At 32.0% G+C, this 20,267-nt stretch overlaps 3 protein-coding genes across 3 annotated transcripts; 1 reads left to right on the top strand and 2 right to left on the bottom strand.

Moving 5' to 3' along the window:
- Positions 1-2,415: 2,415 nt before the first annotated feature.
- LOC137920061 (uncharacterized) lies at positions 2,416-5,597 on the top strand. Its single transcript, XM_068763293.1, has 5 exons — positions 2,416-2,551; positions 3,666-3,790; positions 4,043-4,198; positions 5,232-5,307; positions 5,473-5,597. Exons 1-5 carry the CDS (start codon positions 2,416-2,418, stop codon positions 5,595-5,597), a joined length of 618 nt encoding a protein of 205 aa, XP_068619394.1.
- Positions 5,598-5,745: 148 nt separating this feature from the next.
- sage (salivary gland-expressed bHLH) lies at positions 5,746-9,179 on the bottom strand. The gene is made up of 4 exons (XM_068763205.1): positions 8,854-9,179; positions 7,104-7,277; positions 6,465-6,597; positions 5,746-6,024 (listed from the first exon to the last, which is right to left on the bottom strand). The coding sequence occupies exons 1-4, from the start codon at positions 9,122-9,124 to the stop codon at positions 5,907-5,909; spliced, it is 696 nt and encodes a 231-aa protein (XP_068619306.1). The 5' UTR covers positions 9,125-9,179; the 3' UTR covers positions 5,746-5,906.
- Positions 9,180-14,959: 5,780 nt separating this feature from the next.
- On the bottom strand, positions 14,960-20,262 carry TrpRS (Tryptophanyl-tRNA synthetase). The gene is made up of 9 exons (XM_068763007.1): positions 20,135-20,262; positions 19,922-20,041; positions 19,668-19,736; positions 19,373-19,532; positions 18,274-18,456; positions 17,428-17,605; positions 16,667-16,873; positions 16,218-16,349; positions 14,960-15,286 (listed from the first exon to the last, which is right to left on the bottom strand). Exons 2-9 carry the CDS (start codon positions 20,031-20,033, stop codon positions 15,125-15,127), a joined length of 1,203 nt encoding a protein of 400 aa, XP_068619108.1. The 5' UTR covers positions 20,034-20,041; positions 20,135-20,262; the 3' UTR covers positions 14,960-15,124.
- Between the last annotated feature and the right edge of the window lie 5 nt (positions 20,263-20,267).

Below are 20,267 nucleotides of genomic sequence, written 5' to 3'. Positions count from 1 at the left end.
ATTTTGACTTTGAATACAATTCAAACAATCGTTAGAATGATACATTACGTTTTATCTTATAAAATTGTTTACAATATAACCATTTGTACGAAAGAGTAAAAAAATAAGATTTATTTTTCACTCTTTCGTACAAAACATATTTAAAATCTATAAGGTCGTGGAACTTCCATCAATCGAATGACTTAACAAATAATTTAAATAATTATAATGTTAAGGTTGACATTTAAAGATAAAAGTGATTAAATTCTCATTAATTAATAATGAAAATAAAATCGTTATAGAAAATAACGTAAAAAAAAATATTTCTTGTATTTGAGAAATAATTCCTGTCGGAATTCTTTTTTCAATTCTTCGACTTAGTGCGTAATCTTCAAATCTCTTTCTACGAGCGTGAGAAAGGGTAAATACTTTTACTAAATATTCAATAATCTAATATAAAACTCCGTCTGTTTTTTATCGTCCTGACGGAAGATCACTGTTTGCCATAGTAGCATTCTTCTTGGAAGAATTGTAAGAAGCAGTAGCCGAAGGTTCTTCTGGGTAAAACCTTTAATTTAGTAAGTGGAGTGCATCAAGAACCTTTGTTCAGGCTGTTACCTAGAAATTATCTGGTATAATTTGTGATTTATTTATTGTGAATCCGTTATTCTTTCGGGTCGCTTTGGCTGACGGTCAATGACCTATCAGCATCGTCTTTGCATCCGTAAGACAACCATTGCTAAACATAGCCTCCCCCATAAATTTCCAATAAGATTGCTTGCTTCCTTCTGCCTTGTGTGTGGACGTCCTGCGCTATGCAACTATGAATCAGGTCATTTATATCCAAATCTTGAAAAATACATTTCTAATAATGTTATTTATGTTTGGTTTTTTTTTATATTTTCTATTATTGTTAAAACTTAGTTTATTCGATTTGGACCAAACTCCTGTTGCAGGCCTTTCTTTTTACTCTGTTCAACCAACCTCTTTCCGCAGTTTCCAAAGTACCATCTCTCTCTTGGTTCATGCATCGTTAAATGTATCCTCTGGATTTTAACACCATTCAATTTGCTTTGAACCAAAAATCGTCTTCGTTTTTTTTTTTGCACAGCGTGGCTAAAGTTCTTTAATATTAGAGAGCCATATCCGAGAAGTATAACTTGATGCAATCAGCGGCCGTTGGATAGACGTGGCGTGGGTAAACCTTCTAGCTGCACTGAAGACATAGTGAAGGTCGCGGCAAATCGCTGGATACGGGCAGCGTATGACCGGTTATCGTGACCTATGAGGGCCTATGAGGCCTATGCCTTCTCTAAACGATGATCTCACGATGATGACATACGCCTTGCATGGCCTATGTGATGATAATCGCATGATACATCAGCTTCTTAAGAATGGAAACATTAATGCGTCGTCAAGTCCGTGGTATTTGCAACATTCTCCTCCAGCACCATTTCTAAGACATTGAATATTTTCTAGTTCTCCCTATTTTAGAGTCCACGTTTCTGTGCAATTTAGCAACACAATATGTTATTTTAAATAAACAAACTGTGTGAAAATATGTCAATATTCGATAAAAATAAAATAATGTCAAATTAATTTTTTTAATCTCTAAAATTATTAAAAATATGTTTCGTGTACATTTCAGTAAATATTGCATCAGGCCCGAAAATTTATGTTATAAAAAAGATGTATTTTATCGTTGCAATAAATTATACAATAAGAGGAAATACGCATAATTTTCGGTTAAGCTTTAATATACATTTTTAAAATATTCCGAGTATTAGATCATAATTTAACTTCTTCGTTATCCGTGTCCGAAAATTATGTAAAATACATATATGTCTGACTTATCATGGAGATAAATTTTTAAAGATTTTACGGCAAATATTTATGTTTTCAGTGAAAAACCCATCAATTGTCCGTCGCAAAAATGTTACTTTGATGATTTTTCTATACCTTCATCTACCGTTTAAAACGTGAAAATGCTAAAATTTTTAATTACAATATTGCACAAAATGAATATTCCAAAACCATTTTTTTTTTTAGTAAAAAGCTATCGATCTGTTGTCGATGGCCAAAATGTTACCTCGTTGATGTTTCCAATTGGCTCTCAGCTAATGTCCGTCGGAATGATATGCGGGTACCTCCATATACACCAATATTTTTAATAGAAACATAGTCGATTACATAAGGAAATGTTTTTTTTTATTTAATATATAAAACAAAACAAAAATTTCACTTCAACTTTTAAACATAACTCTTTGAATGAAACAGTTTACTTCTAATATTGGCAATTAATAATAATTAATTGTCATAAAAAATTCATCTGCCATACCAACTTTTCACGTAAATGTCAAAATCTATTAAAGCTTTTCGAATCATTGTCTAAATTTAAGTTTTATCCTTTAAATAATTTAATGTTCAAAAGTTAAAATGTGTGACAACAAAGTAAGGTGCGAGCCATGCCGCACCATTAATTTGGCCAAGCAAATTAAACAGCCAAAACCCGACATGCAGATATACGATAAATGTGCTCCAACACAGAAAATCGAATGCAGTCGCGTGACTGGTAACTCCTTATTGATTATGATATCCTAGTAGACATTCCGGCGAATGTTAATAGAAATAATGATTTTCAAAGTTTCACCTTTTAAACACCTAATGTAAATAGCACTCCACACCCACAGTGAGAAAAATATGCATAGATTTGATACATCATTCAATATTTAATTATATTCCTTCCTATTATTTATAAATTAAATATAAAGGATACTCCATAATAAGTTTTAATTATTATAACTGAAGAAATGAAACATAAAACAGCATTTAATAGTAAGACAATGACAATGTATCTTTGTTTACATTCTGCATAAATTATGAAGTTTACCAAATTGCTCTGTGCATTCATTTACACAGATAACACTTCGACAATATCTAAAGCCTCATTATGCTAATGTTTGCTGTTAATTGATAGTTTTCGTACAAAAATTAGAAAACTTTCTATTTTTACACACATATAATTTTAATACAATAAACGATTTTTGTTATATCTAGACTCATAAGTTTTTACTTTTATACAAGTCTCCTAGAGGGAAGCATATTATGATTTGCACAATCTTGCACCATTATATTATATTTTTCTTTCGTATAAAAATATTTGTGAAGCACTCGTTTATAAAAAAAATAAATTTAAAATATACAACGTAACGGTTATTGGACTATTAGTGCTATTTTTTGGCACTATTTAAACTACATTGTCATACCAATAACGTTACTGAAATATTTTAAAAAAGTATTCCTAATTCCTTACAACGTTCAAGTACGCCAATAGCTTCTTACATGTTCTCTCTTACAGAGGACATATAAGTCTGTCCCTCTTTCGAACAAAACTGCCGTTGTAACAGAATAGCGAAATTACAAGACAGCTCCTTGTAAACATGTTGTCCTAGTACTTATTACAAATAATGTAATGCTGCGTATTCCCTCTTAATTTTTTATTACAAAAAATTGATAAAGTCGTCTTTGCACATACAAGGGACAAAAATAGTTAATAAATTGACTTTTTTATGATAAAACGAGGCAATAGCAAGAAAGGATGTGTTTTAGAAAAAAAAAAACGTTTTATTAGTTTATACAGGATCTGTTAAAATATACGTTGAAGTTGAGAGTACAATATTTTTCAGAATTACCAATTCAACCTACATGTTTAAAAATCTGTAGAAAAGAGGACTTGGAGGTAAAAAAACCAGGAACGAAGAAAATGCCCAAAGTTCCTTATGCGCATGGAAAACTAATGTACGCAGTTAAAGTGAGTATAAAGAAATAACATATTTTAGTTTTAAAATATTGAAATAATATTATTAATACATAAAACAAAAATATAATAGGAATAAACAAACAGCTATTGCGTCCGTTGTCACTGATTGTCCAGGATGGCTACACTCTATCGTAACCTATTTATTCATTGCTTTACGTATTCGTAGTGTAACTCCTCGACGTTTCATTGAATTTAGTAACAGTGAATGAATGGGTAAACAACAAAATAAATTCTCCACTCCAGGCTGGTATCCTGGTAGGCGCTGTTTATTTTACGCATTCGCAAGGAGTGTGGGGCGGCCAAAAGGACGTCACAGAATGCGTACATCGCTGGCAAGAATACATGCGCAGCATTAATACAAGGAAACCGCCTGTATTCGACAAGTGTGGCAATGTTGTTGTAAGCACAATTATTAATAAATACAATTATTTACTTTTAAGTACAAGTCACTATTTTGGTTTATGTTTGCCTGGTTACAATGTTTACGCCTAGTTACCTATGTATTAGTTAAGTCCTGGAAATTATTCTAGGAAACATCGATATTTTTTATAGTAAGGTATTACCGTGTGAAAAAAGATTGAGGACATTTGGTTTATTTTTTCGGATGATTTCCTTTTTTTATACGTTACTTATATTAGTCGTAATATTTTAAATAAGAAAGTTAAAAGTCCAAATAAAGTTTAATCTGTATGTATTATATACATTTTGTTTCCAAATTATACTTATGTGGCCTGAAAAATATTTTAATTAATATATCCAGTGATTTTGAATACATCTAACTCTTAGTTACATCTAGTACCCTGGTACTCAGAGGCTCTATCTAGCAGAAATGACATCGAAAGAACAGTGTCTCCATGATTCGCAATACGTCCACCTACACTGGAGGTCTATTTATTACTAAATGTTGGTGCTGAAATTGAGTAGATAATACCACTAAGCGTAAGCAACTCCATTATGCCTTTCTTTTTCGCTCCGTTTCGAATATGTTTAAGCATATGTACATGTGCACGCTGTAATCCTAGTATATGCTACGATCACTAAAAGACGTGTACATATATTTTGATATTAACTACTACGACAGTTCATGCTACTTCGTATGTGTGACATACTCCCGTATCTCTGTTATCTATGTTCACCTAGTACTTGTACATGAATCGCATACGTATTCGTTATCTACGTATTTGTTTTGTTGGATCAATTTTATTTATAACTCTACAATTTTTTCTCTCTACAATTTTGGAACAAAATCGGTTAAAAAAACTATACTAGATTGTATCTGATTTCAGAGGCATTATGCAAAAAACGTGATTTTTATAGTGATAAACTATTTTGATAATGTTTGTTCATAAAGCGATATAAAAATTATATGTATATTTGGATAATTATTTGGATATTCAAAATACCACTTACGAAGAAACCATTTCTATTTCAGAGAAAAGAAAGCTGTGAAAGTCTAGTTGCACCTCTTTACTCATTATACAAGTCTTTAGTAACAACATGTTTTTCAGGTAAACAAGAGAGTTTCTATCATAATCAAATAATAATAAACTTCAGTAGTTACTTTAATAGTTAATTGTTCTTAGGAAAATCTTCGTCTCGTCACCTTTTATCAACTCTGTATCATCACATTAAATCATCATTATATGAACATAGTATTTAACTTTTTAAAATAGGTATCGTCAAGGTCCCTATGATTATTAAGTGCGCTTACATTGACTACCTCAAAGCACTCGAAAGGAAAGAAGCCGAAGAAGTAAAGGAAAGAAAACTCAAGAAAGAAAGAAGTAAATTGCAGTAAATCAAAATTTAACAGATTTATATTGATTTATTAATTGCCTGAGCTTTTTACAAATTTATTTGTATTGTTTTTTATTTCGATTTTGTTATACAATAAATGCTAAAAACTCTTAGTAAAATACTTTTTGATATATATTTCATAGCGACTATAAACATAATTTTAATACAATTGGTTGTTTTTGACTTCAGTATTATTTTTAATTAAAATTTTTTTGTCGTAATTCAGCAAATATAGCAATAAATCATGGATAACTTCATATTGATCCAAATTATCTGTTATCAGTATAGAAAAAGGGATCTTTTGTAATAATTAATAGCGTTGTTGACGTCGTCTTTCCGAAGTTTGAAGTTCGATAAAAGCGGCATTGTCTTCTGGCGGGCCGCCTGCTAACATATACTCTAAGTGTCGAATGTAGCAGATTGCTATCCTGTAAAATAGCGCGTTAAATATTTAACAGTGTCGTGTGAAATTGCACGTCTCGGGAACTTCTCCCGTTTGATCTACAAATCGGCAAGGATATAAAATAACATCCCATAGAGTATTTATGCTATCAAGTTGGTTCTCCATAATAATCAATATGTGGAAGAAACTAGGGCCACTGGGGCCTATTCGGAAGTGGAGAAAGCGGACAGGCCTGTGCAACAAAGGACGTCTACTTACAAGGTGGACAGACAGCCTTGTAAAGTTCGACAGAAGACGCCCTATGCTGACCACTTCCAACCGGACCTATAGAAAATCTACGGCAAAGGTTTATGTCCAGCTGTGGACATCCTATAGCTGAAATGATAATGATGAATTCATTCAGAACAAGATTGAGAGCATACGGTTTTACTTAAGTCGAAATCGTATCCACAAACTGAATCTTACCTGAGGCATTCAATTTTGGAGTATTTTTTCTTGGACGGTTTTGTTACTGGAAGCTTTGAGCGCAGCAAGTCGAAAGCTCGATTCATGTCCCTCATTCTAGTCCGTTCGCGATCGCACGCAGTTTTCTTGTATTCTGAAATTTAACACAATAACCTCTATACAGGAAAATAAAGACAAATTTATTTCTTCAAACGTACCTTTAGTTCTAATAACGTTTATTTTTTGTTCAGTGAGGCACAAAACTCTTGATGTTTCTCTTTATAAAATCTTAACGTTAATAACATAATTTTTTTATAAAAGTAACTTATCTATCGCTGACCTGATCAGAGAATTAAGAAGAGATACAAAGTTTCACTTATTTCAATACGTGTTCAGTATTGGCTATACGCATACAAATATACTTGCTTATTAAGGTTTCAACATGAACGAGAGACGGACAAAGTACAACTGTTTGTGCAAGGACTGCGGCACTAGTGATAGAAATAGTTTTTCTTTTATTTGCGTAGTACCGACACCTCTGTACCGCGCATTGGGTATATAACAAAACGTGGAAGAGGGTAGAACTCTGGCCTGAGATTCATTTGTATATCCCAAAATTTTTCTGTCACATTTGCTACTTTTTGTATAAAGATTTGCTACCTTTCTCTAACTGCAAGGCTCTTTCCTTCCAATTTGTAATATCCGGCTGAGTGGGATCGTCATACTTGCTGTTGTCCTGGGATTCATGGGAGAAGTCCAGAGATGACTCTGAATTTGCTGCATCATGCATCACCACCGCATCTCTGTAACCCTCATGCTCATAGTATCTTGGACCTGAAGAAATTATAATACAATATGATTTTAACATTTTTGTTTAATAAAAATATTACACTGTTTCATTCAAGGTATTTCTGTTCGTTCTCCTAGTCATATTAAAGCACATACAAAACTCAAATGACAATCGTTGTTTGGTTTTCTTTCATTATTTTGTCAGATAAATAACACAACTTATACAACAGTTTATTTTGGACGAAGACGGCAGTATAGACCCACAAGTATTTAAATGTTTATATACAAGAAAAGCGTAAATAAAATTTGATCAAGTCTAAGCTAGTGCGGAATTATCTCAGTTTAAATAATATTCAGGCGCTGTAGCTTTGAAAACTGTGATATGAAAGATTTTGCGGAACAAAACAATGAGTAACATAGTGATGTTAGCGGCTAATCTCGTATTTTAAACGATTTGTCTGCTTTTTGTAAAATAATTTGTTGTTTTCTTGGACATTTTATTTTAATATTAGAGGTATACAAATTTATTAAGAGTAATTCAAGATAAAAAATATTGTTACATTACGGCACGGGCCAAAGTAAACGTTAAAAAAGAGAACGAGAGTAAAAATTGTCTAGAAAATTAGGTATCGGAGAAGAATTTTGCTGTTGTCATGGGCGCAGCACCTCACTAATATATCAATTGTCCGGGAGCTCAAGATTAAATAATGTCTCACAGCAGTGTTTTACTCTCAAATTTTAAAGTTCTTTGTCACTTGGTCACTTTATGCAATAGAAAGACGTCGCTTTGGAGAAACTTATTGCCGAAAGTAGAGTAAATAGCTAGATTCAGAGGTCACCCAAGTTTACTTTGGATATCAGGTGAAGATCCGTCACGGCGTCGCCTCTAAATGGATACGAACGAAGTGCGTAGGCGAGGGATGACGAGAGGCGAAGACGAAACGATATGACACGGGTCGTACAATGATTGCCACAGTTACAACTACTCTGCTAAGAGCCTACTATTAAGAAGATTAAAAACAAAACCTCCAAACGTTTATGATATCCTATTTTCACATTAATATAACACGCAATATCGGGCGGCTTCATAAAAACATCTTTTTTTTCTTGTTTACGAACATGTTATTAACTCCAGACATAAAAGAGTATTGAACGACGATTTTTTCCATATAGCGGTGAAACCAGGTCGAATTTACATCGAATTTACAAGTACATTCATGTATACATTATTTATTTTCTTGTCAATAGAACAACATTAATAAACACACGTTTGTTCTCCCGATTTGTAATAAGAAAAAGTGTATTAGATTGCCTTTCGTTGCACCAAAGATGTATATACTAGATGATTGGTTATAGGTGTGAAAGTTTTTTTAGTAAATTCCATCCAATTATCCGTGTAAACTGATCGTTATAAAAAATAATATTCATTTACACTATATTTCTATATAATCATCACGGTACTTATTATTTCTGAAGCCTGAACCTTTTAATGGGTATACCATACATAAATTGTGAGCTTTATGTCTGTAAAGATTGACATAAATAAGTGCTTTAATATTAAAATAAAGATAAAATAAATGACACTGATTAAAAGTACAAAGCAATAAATGTTATAAAATACCTTCTTGCGATAAAGATTCTTGCGGTCTGAAGTAAGGTATTGTTTTCGGTTCCGCGTAATCGTCCAAAATGTAAGATCTATGATGTGAAATGGTCTTGTCATACTTCTTATGGGAGAAGGTGTGTTCCTCGCGCGGCCTGTCGTCTTGTCGGCCTATCTCCAGAATGACACGTTCGTCCCCCTCTCGTCTAACATCATCGTCGCCTTTGACAACCGTGTAATTAGCCACCAGAGGCAGCGGAGCTTCCTCTTCGTAGTGTTGGCCGTACATTGCAGATCAACATTCAGTTTATTTCACAAGAGTATGTTCTAATCCGTGTGACCACTACCTGTTGTTGCTCTGGACTGTGTCATCCACATTTGTAAGCTATTGTCATGCATATTGGATCAAAGTTGCGCGTATTGTGTACACAAGTGTGTCTGTATGGTTTCAATTTTGAAAGAGGACCTTTTTGTCTCAAGTGTTTGTGTCGTTTACCATTGTAATCTACATTTGTATAAAAACGTAGAATAAATATGGATAACTGTACTCCAAAATATTAAAAAAAATACTTTTATGTGCTGCCAGATTCGTCTAATGTCTAAACGATATTTATTATTGATCTACTAAATAATATTCTTATGAAAAAAAAAAAACGTTAAAAATTACTTAGAACATAGTGTAAAATTTTAATTTTAACACCTTAAATAAAATTTCATATCTTCTCATAAATATCGTATACCGCCCTTAGGTGGTCTCAACCTGATTCATTTAATCAAGCATCTGTATAAAGTTGGTTTTGTCTCAAAATACGAGTTATCATCACTTGAATTATGTGCTCCTGGTAGATTAGTTTCTTATTCATAACAAGCACGCTTATTAAAATTGTTTCGGTAACATTTCTTGATCTCCTGGTATGATGAAAGTAACTTTGCAAATTTGTTTAAAAATATATTTCATGTTTTGATGAACGCAACTTAAAATATATATTTAAGAATCTTTTGCGTTCTAAAACCAATTATTGTAAAATAAGGGTGTCTAAATGAAAGACTTATAATGAATAAAACCTACAGTGTATGATAATGAAAAAATTATAAAAACCTGATATTGTAAGTCCATTTGTAAAAGTTTTAACAAACTTGTTTAAATAAACATCTTAGAAAGCCGACGAAAAGATGGTAACGAGATTGCCTAGTAACAACACCTGTACGATATTTTTAGTTGGATATCCACAAACAGAAATTCCGTACTAAATTTACTTAGTAACAAGGTAATGATTTTCCACTTATATAAAATAACGCACGGTTTTCCTGATTTCAAACGCATATTATTTCTTTAACGATGTATCCAGTGCATTTTAATATCATTTGTGTTAATTACTTTTACAAAATTGGAAATAAAATAGTTTGTAATAACATTTGGAATTAAAATAATTATTACTTTTCTTTTAAGGGCTTTGGATATAGTGTTTCTTTTTCATAGTTTAATAGCCTGACGGTTAGGTGCCAATGTTAATAAGTAGTTTAATAAGAAATAAACATGTAATTCGTTATTTTTTAAATAAACGTTATCCACACATTTGTTTCCTAAAGATACGATAGGCGGCGTTATGCTTTGTCGAATAGATCTGTAGAAAATGATTTAATATGTTATTTAATTAGAGCAATTAAGACAGTGGTTGCAATATAAGCGCGATTTTTATTATTAAATTCTGCTGAATTTGTGTCCTTGTGCAGATATACGAACAGTTAAGAAATCAGACGCCTTAACCCGAAAGCACTTTTTCGTCTAAATCCCTTACGTGGTGTCTACATCAAATCTACACTAAGAACTCGGTAAATATGTTATATAAACATAGCATCAGTGCGAACCTAGAATCCTAAGAGATCTGACTTATTTAGTTACTGTAAAAAAAGTTGACATGCCAAGTAGAGAAAGATCAGAGAAGCCAGATGATTTTTGACTTTAATTATACAAGTAATTGATTATAGATATAAAAGCTTTGAAGGGTGAACATATCGCACATTTTCAGAAAAAAGCTTTATCTTCATTAAGTGATAACTCTGAATTATTTCACATCAATTTTTTTTTAAATTATCGATTTTGACAATGACTTCTGGCAGAACAGAGCCTGCAAGTGTTAATCCAAATTTTTTGAACGCTTTTTATTATCTCTTTTACACCTATAGCCGATCACTCCGTATATATTAGAAATACTGTATAGCAGCATACTCGTAATACTTAAAAGGTATTAGTTTCAGAATTTCAGCAGTAGAATGTCAATTTCTGGACATAAGCCTCTCCTATAAGTATCTTATAGGACCAATCACGCAATGCTCCACCATTACCATGGCTGTTACTTCCGCTAGGAATAGCGAAGCTGGTCTTTTCCTCTATCATTGGGGAGTGTGCCCGATTCCTGCCATGCCATGTGGTTGGTGAGCGCAGTGCAGTTTTTTTTTATTTAAAATGTTCGGAAGATGCGGCTGCCCATCATCCGTGAATATTTATCCCAAAATCTGCTTCGTCGATGCTCGGGAGGGGAGCGTAAGCACTATTCTATACGGAGGTACCACCAAGGCATAATTTAGAAAAATAGTTTTAGGTATAGCTGTTTGCACAGTGTTATGTTAGATATGTTAGATCACAGTCTAACAGGAAGCCAATTCCAATCTTTATATAAGAGGGACCGTAAAGTAATTTCGTTTCTATCGACATATTTTACAGAAAAAAAAACCGATTGATTTTTACTACTCCGACATTGAAAATTTTTATACTAGATGGCAAAACGTTGTTGATAACGATATTACTTTCCGGTCCCTCTAATATTTTCTCTGTACAGACAACAGAAATTTTGTACTGTAATCGTATGCGTAAAGTTATTATTTCGATATTTCCAGAAGAATCATTTACATAACATCACAACTTAAAATAGGTCTCACTCATGCAATCGAGCACTGATACCAGAACAGACCGTAATTTATGAAAACATTGAATCACTCGGATGTGACACAAATATATGTCATGGCTTGTATGTGTCAACGTACGTACGTAATGTACGCCTATATATATTATACCTTATTACTTTTAAGTAAATAAAACTACATAAAACATTGAAACAGTAATGACCAGAATGTCTGCTCTTAAACGAAATTATAATTTTATAAATAATACAAATAAGGCCACACCTAAAGAATCATCATTTGTATTTACACCGTTAATGGTTTTACACCTATAACCAATCATCGTGTATAATACAATAAATAATTGCAAACAATTATAAAATGTTGACAGCTGCGTTCATATAAAAAGCATGTATAACAAATGTAGGCAACATGTGAAAAGCGCCACTCGATGCCCAAACTGCTTCCGTTATGCAAATAGAGTGCAATGACGTCACGGTATTTTAAGTATTGCAGTCTCGGGGCAGTTTGTTTATTTCAATTTCAGTTGCAATTACTGAATGAAACATTTAAAAATAAGTAATCGCGATAAGCACGCCCGTTGCAGGTTCAAAATCATCAGGACATAAAATATGAAATATAAAAATTACTTACCCCTTTCCTTACCGAAGTCCGTTCCGCTGAAGTGACGCTACTGAATCGGACATGTGTACGTTTCTTATTATTACTTTTTTTATTTTAAGTTTCCAAATACCCAATTCACATCCAGAGATATGTTTTCGAATGAAGGCGCATTCAATAAAAAAATTGATTGCACCCTAAGAGGAATCAGTTCAATAATAATGCAATATAAGTAACGGCAAATGGACGCCGGCTAACTCCGGCTCTGGTAACGAAAGGGTTAATATATCCTATCAAAATGTTGTTTGCAAAAGCGATTCAATGTTAAATTGATGGTATAATAATATAGAATCGTCATTCATTTAACACACCCAATTTGCAGAAAAACCAAAAATCCACCCAAATAGGAACATGAAATAATTAATTATTAAGGTGCTAAAAGTTTTTTTCGCCATCTCTCCTAACTCTGACGTCGTAGTAATGACCATCTGATTGTGACAAGACTGGCTAATCTAGTGCAATCTGGAATCGAAATAAACTCACGTTCCCAGTGACAGTTCAAGCCTGAAGTGTCAGCTTAAACCACTGGATATCTTAGCGACTATCTAATCCAATACAATATATAATGACTTTTTAAATTTACGTGATTATTTTTCATTGAAATGTGACAATTTATTCTGAACAATTTCATTTTTATATTCCCAGCATTGACCTACCTTCGACCATAAATGTTGAATAGTATTCGAAAACTTAACATGGACGAAAAAATATTTCTATGTATTTGATATCGTTATATTACTTTAAAAAGATTTAGAATGCTTGCTAAAAGGCGTTGAAAGCGCTACCTAGATTGGTTATGAGTGTAAAAAATTTAAAAAGTAAAAGAAAAGCTCATTTACAAACAATTATTGCATGATTCACTCTATCCAGAAATCGAACGATTCACAATACGAACGAAATAATAAATATCGTAACGATAATATAAAAAGTAAAAGCGTTCTCAAATTTCAGATAACTTATTGAAATAAATTATTGTTTACTATGTGTCCCTGTATACAGAGTAATGAGAAATGGACGATAAAGATTTTTGTTCACATTTGTGCTATATATTCACCCCTATATAGCTTTTTGTATTGATTCATTAATTGTAGGTGTCGCTATCTGCAACAAAATTTCTGCGGAAATATACAATTGTGGCAACGCTCTGTGGCCAAGACATGATTATCCGGACACCCTGGCCACGACAAAACATGCCCTATAAAGCAGTCGATAACAAGTCGTTCTCGCTATTTGCAGTTAAGAAAGGAGTAAGAAAGACGGTTAACATATAAGGGGGAACCCGTTACTATCGCATGTGATGTATCAGCTCAATACAAATTCTTGAGAAGGTCCTTGGAGGTTTTAGACTAACTTCCTTTTGCTCTGACCACTCAAGACCGTGGATTCCTTAAATGCCAATAAAGCAAGTTAAAATCAATAAGGAAAAAGGTAATTCCAAACGCGATGAAAGCCAATGGGCGTACAGCATCTATCAATAAAAATATAAAATAAAAACAACGATATAATAAAAACTGTTTAATGCACCTAAGATTTTAGAGTATTATAAAAATCACGTTAAACACATTTGTTCAAAGATCATACATAACACATAAAATATACTTGCAGTTAAAAGCTTGGGTAGCATAAATATACAAATAATACTATATTTTACATTCGTTCCATTTTTCTCCAAGCAAAATATTTCAAGCTGGGCTCTTTCCTTATGTATCTTTTCACTTCATATTCCTAAGAATATTTAACATTAGGAAATTACTTCTAACATCGTAATTAGATCATAGATACAGCATTAGATGTATCTACAAGTTATCCAATAAATCTAAACGTTATCCAATAAATCATAGTAAAAAACTTGATATTTATATTTATTTTTCACTACATTTCTTTCTCAACATTTCTTATAGTTTTGGACTTTCAAGTTACTGTGGTCTGATTTTGAAACAGAATAGCACTGCCTAACCATGTACTCAAAATTCACAATTAAATTTTGCCTTTCTGCTTATGGTTTAATATTAAATATATATATATATACACACAAAAAAACCTTGCTTTACAACTCTAAGTTATTACCTAGTTTGTCCACCATCATAGTCTTCTTAATACCACACACTTGAGTTTCAATACTATATGTTACTATATCTTGAATAGCCAGGTATCTGAACTTTAGCATATTTAAATTTACCTAAAGTTGAGGCATTACCTTAGCACGGAAAGTACTTTTATACTAAAAATCCCGAGATGGGTATACTTACGAAGAAACAACTTTAGAAAATAATCTTTTCGTTAAGTTACTCTTTGAAACCAACTTATATAATCTATAGTCTCATCTATATTAAAAAAAATATGCGTTTCAATATCTCTGCTAATAAATAATAATTTAACTCTCAAATATAGTACTCGGCATTAGATTTGGCACATGAAATAAAAAATCAAAAAAAATTTTTTACAAAAATAAAAATTGAACTCAGCCGGTCAGTTTCATAGAGTTGTCCTGATCTCACGGTGCTCCGACAACAATGTAAACGTAAAAACGCAACGTTTACAAAGGATATAAAAGGATATAATATAGCCTAACAAATCAAAAACCAGGTACTATACCAATGTTTGATTTTTCTTTGTACAGATATGAGGCAATAATTTATTATATAAATATTGTAATAGTTAACACAGTATTATGCATATTTTAGTTTATTAACAATAAATAATAATGTTATAGATTGATTTGTCTGATCTTGAAGAATTCTTGCATTACTTCATCTGTTACTTTGGTCCTTCGAGCCTGATAGTCCTGGATTATTGGCGTGATCGTATCGATTGCGATTTTCTTCAGTTCACCCGTTAGCATTTCGCCAGATTCATAAGATTTCTTTATCTGAAAAGTTAAAGTTTATACTAAAACCTTATACAGAATGAGGATTAAAATTAATTCATATCATTTTAAATTTGAGGGGAAAAAAGAACTACTCTGATGAAATATTTAATGGACCCGGCAGATGTTCCCCAAGCAGTATCCTAGCTACTTTAAAAATATCTAAATGCGTCCAGCGCTTTTTGTCACCTTAAACAAAGTAAAACTGTAAATGCCACTAGGCAAACAGCATTCAGCCTAGGATAAACACACTAAAAATGCCTCATAATTTTTAAGGAAACCCATATAAAAAAATTACATTAATAAATTGGAAAAACCCAATTCCTTTAGATTCCAGAGAGTATGCTCTTGACCCTAGATAGTAGGATGCCCACAAGCACACAAATGGTCTTATATTAAGGCTGGACAGACTTATTGGAAATCTTCAGGAAAACTATATTCAGCAGTAGACATCCCACAGGTAAAATTATCATGATGAAATCAACCTTAGATGGCATTGTTGAATATGGATTAGAATAATATAGCGTGTATTACCAAATTCTACAATTAACTTTCGGTACTTACTTAAAGTTTTGTGTAAAAAAAATGACACACCAAACAGAATAATATGTAAACAAAAAATGTTTCAGAGAAAGTACAAAAATTGTAGTGTTGCCAACATACAGATATATTAAATTACTGTTTTATTATATATAGTACATTTATGTTAAATTATCTTACTAAGAAGCTGCCAGTCACCGTCAGCCGCAAGCAGTAACCGTCGGCTTTGTATTTACCCACCGAAATAATAATACACAAGCACTATTTTTTCAAAAACATTACACTATCTTAAGCGTGTTTCTACACCAATTTTAACTTATTTATTTCTTTTCAATTACATTTAAAGGATATATAGACCAAAAATAAAATATGTTGTAGTATAAAATTTACTTACTTCGGCTAATTTGTTATCATCCTCTAAGAAGAAAGTTAAATACTTAAACGATATATCGACGTCAGTGTTGCCACCTTTTTCCCTATGCTCTTCTACTGTTGCTTGTCCACCCGAAAAAGCGTATTTGTTAATCTGAAATAAGAATTATGCATTTGTTAATTTTAAAACAATGCCTGTATTTCACCAGCTGTTCCTAATTTTGTTGACGTAAATCAGGAATTTAATTGTTCCCGTAGAAAACATAAATAATTAAAAATATGTGGACTTATCATGAATAACTCATTATAAAATAGCCTACAAAAGCTTGCCGTGCAATAAGAATTGCGCAAAAAGATCCACTTTTTAATTTATGAAATAAAATAAAATTTATTAAATTAGAGTTAGTTTCTACTACCTGTAACATTTTTTTAAAGTTACTTATGAATATATTTTGTAAATTTAAAAAGTACCTTATTCTTTATTTGTTTTGGTGTGTCATTTAAAAATATAGATGCGTTAGGATCACTGGCAGACATTTTGTGTTGAGCGCCTTGAAGGGCTGGTAGGAAAGAAGAGTGGATGAGAGCTGGTTTTGGCAATTTAAGCCGGGCTGCGACGTCACGAGTCATCCTAAAGTATGGATCCTGGTCAATTGCACAAGGAACTAGACAGGGCACCTGAAAAAATCCTCTAAAGTTATGATTTCATTATGGTTGTCTTTAATTGCAGTGCTGCTTGGTTGTAAAAACTAGCCTGCAGACACTATACAAGACAACATTGTTATACACATATCTTCGTGTCTGTGTATTTGAGTGATTAAAATTAGGTGTAATTAATAATTAAAAAAGGTGCAAAGTATTTATTTTCCTGTTAAGTAATACTATAAATATAATGCGGAGTTGAACATATCTATAAATTGAATTTTCCGGTCAACCCTATGGTTTTAGGCTGATTTATATTTAAGCTGTGATTTAAAGTGTTCTTGCTTTAATTCATGTTTAATCTATCACTGTGACTTATTTGTACTAGCGCATGTGAACGCACCTTTAAATTTGTTTACAATGTTGACGCGCGCCATCATCAACCCTTTTACATGCACAGAATACAGTGTCTTCACACCTGAATACTATAATGCTTATGCACTATTGTTTGCTTTGCCAATATATGTAGTAAATGTAAGTATGTATAGGATAACTAAGTAACTACACTAGGTAAAATGAACAGAACTCACGACTTTATCACCGAATATAAATGGGAAGGTGGTTGAAAACGCCGGAGCCGCCTCTATCGATGGGAACGTAATTTTGCCGATGACGTCAGAATCGCCGAACCCAAAGATGCCCTTTACTTGATTAAATGTTACACATTTTTGTATTCGTACCATATTCTGGTAGAAAGCTGGACATTGCCTGATTAACATAAAAAAAGAGATAATATATAAAAATAAATAAAATCGTAGTATCTATTTGTAATATTAAAATCCTGTTCATATACTAAAACTACATTTTTTTTTAATTTTTGTCTGCCTGTCTATTTGTTGTGGTTAATCTTTGAAATGGTGAACCAATTTTGTCGGGTATTATACTGGCAGGTAGCCGATGTAATAAGGCTACTGTTATTTTAAAAATTCTTAAATGAAAAAAAAACAAGTGTTTGACTTTTTTGTTAAATTCCACACATATGAAGTTGCAGGCACAGCTAGTTAACAAATGTAGCAAAAATGCTAGTGCTAAGATAAGATGTTTACATAATAATTGCTCTAATTGTGCCAATATAGAGGTTCAAATAATGATTGCCCTAGAGATTATAAAACAGATGCCTGAGTAACAATTTTTTTAATATCTGTGTGGAAAAATAGAGACAGACTGCACACTCTGGGTACACCCACATACAGTAAATGCTGTCTAAATTTTAAATACCATGCATCATAGTCTAGTTTATTTCTATTATAAGACTGATACATAAATATATACAGTTCCTTTACTTTGTCTTTTTTGTTGGATTATTTATTTAATTCAATGATAAAAAACAATACTAACTATTTTCAAAAGTGTTAAATACAAGAAAATGTACTGACCCAATAAAATCTAAGTCATTAAATATGAAAGTGTTGGCTGGATCAAAACCAACAGCTATGATATCCTTTGCGTTGTTGTGCGCCATTTTTCGTGCCTCCTCTACTTTGATATCCTTCCACATGGCCTTCTCATCATCGGTTAGTTGGATTATGAGTGGCACATTAAACACCTCCTGTAACCACCTGCAAAGAGACATCAAATCCTCAGAAATATATACAATAAAACTATCTATAACTATGTAAAACTAAGGCACATTACATAAAGCCTAAATTTTTTTTTAAAAAAGTTCGAGTTAAGTATCACTGATGATGATTATTATATTTCATCTATAAATAAGATATTAATCCTTTAATAAGAAAACATACATCCAAACAATCCTAAGGCAATGTCTAATTTAAATCCAATGAATGGCTTTATTAGAAATATAGAATATTTATGTTGCAATATAAATGTTCATGTGATTTAAGTGCCTTTAGTTTATTAATATTAGAGTAAAGTAAGAAAATTCACAGAATCTGTTATTTCTGCAATTTATTGTTAACAAACTTCTTAAAGATTATAAATGTTACATATATTGCATTGTCAAGAGTTTACATATTTAAGTACAAATTGAGTGAGTGTTTAATAGTAAAACAATTTCAATATGAAAGTGTTTTTCCTAATAAGTGTAGACCTTCTTGTGCATGGATACTTTAAATAGATATCTTTATTTATACACATATAAGAATAAAAAAGCAACATCCATGAATTCTTAAAAAAAAAAAACTAGAGGCGCACATGCATTGAAAACATCTTATTTCTGCTTATTACTGTTTATTACTACATAAAAAATCAATATGCTCACAGAATGATAAAAAAGTTTATTATTAATAGAATGTATCATCATCATATTCATTTCAGCCAATGGGTGCCCACTGCAAGCCCTACCCAAAAGATTTCTACGATGACCAGTCTTGCACAGGCAACATCAATCACTCGTTGGGAATATAACTAAGTTATGGACCCTCCTAGTGTAGCGTTAGCGAGCCTACCCATGCTAAGTCAATCAACTTATGGTTGCCACTAAAGAAAATATATAACATTATACATTCTACTCACTTTGTAAACATGAATGGAATCATGTGGCCAATATGCATGCTCTCTGAAGAAGGCCCACGGCCAGTGTACAAATAAAATTTCTTGCCTGACTCATGCAGAGATAGAATACTATGCAAGTCTCTATGAGAAAAGAATATTCCACGCCTAAGAAAAGGATGTGCTGTAAAAAAAATTCATCATGAAAATAAGCTTCTTTAATGTCTAGACTAACTTCAATTTTGATTAAAAAAATGTTACTAGAATAGTTACATCACCATCCCTAATATCAAAGACATTTTTTCATTTCATTTATTACCTTTTTTTCCAGTCACTTTTTCAAACTTTTCTATTAGTTCTTGGTCTATTTTTTGACTTCCAAACCTCTCTGAAAAAATATTCATAAGCTGTTAAATAATATCAACAATAATTATTATTTAAATTGTTTTTAATACAACACAAAAATTCTGACAGGGTGTAAACGGAGTTTATTATCCATTTTTTTTAAAACATAAGTAAAATTGTTTTTTGTAAATACTTTGGTAATCGCACTTAGAAATTAAACGTACTTACTGATCAGTTTATCATAATCTAACCCCGTCTGTGACTTGGTGGATACATTCCATGGATCTACAAAGTCCTCATCATCATTGACTGACATCTTTGATATCTGTTCTTCTACCATTATTTCCTCTGAAAAATTTTATTTAAGATTTTCATGAACAGTAAAAAAATAAAAAAAAATAACAGCTATGAATTGTTATTAGTTAAACATAGCAATTATACCTTTTTTAACTGATTGGTTTTCACAAAAGTATCTTAATATTAATAACCACGATGACCTTATGCAATTTTTTAAAATATTCCATCTAATGATGCATTTTTAACCAATTTGCAACGTTGTTAAAAGCCGATACGA

The sequence above is a fragment of the Battus philenor genome, unplaced genomic scaffold (assembly GCF_028537555.1).
Source record: "Battus philenor isolate CCGP_79_NKW_IND1 unplaced genomic scaffold, ilBatPhil1.0.hap1 SCAF_17, whole genome shotgun sequence".
NCBI lineage: Eukaryota > Metazoa > Arthropoda > Insecta > Lepidoptera > Papilionidae > Battus > Battus philenor.
Note: the sequence above shows the minus strand (reverse complement) of the source record. Positions and strands in the feature narration are given on the sequence as shown.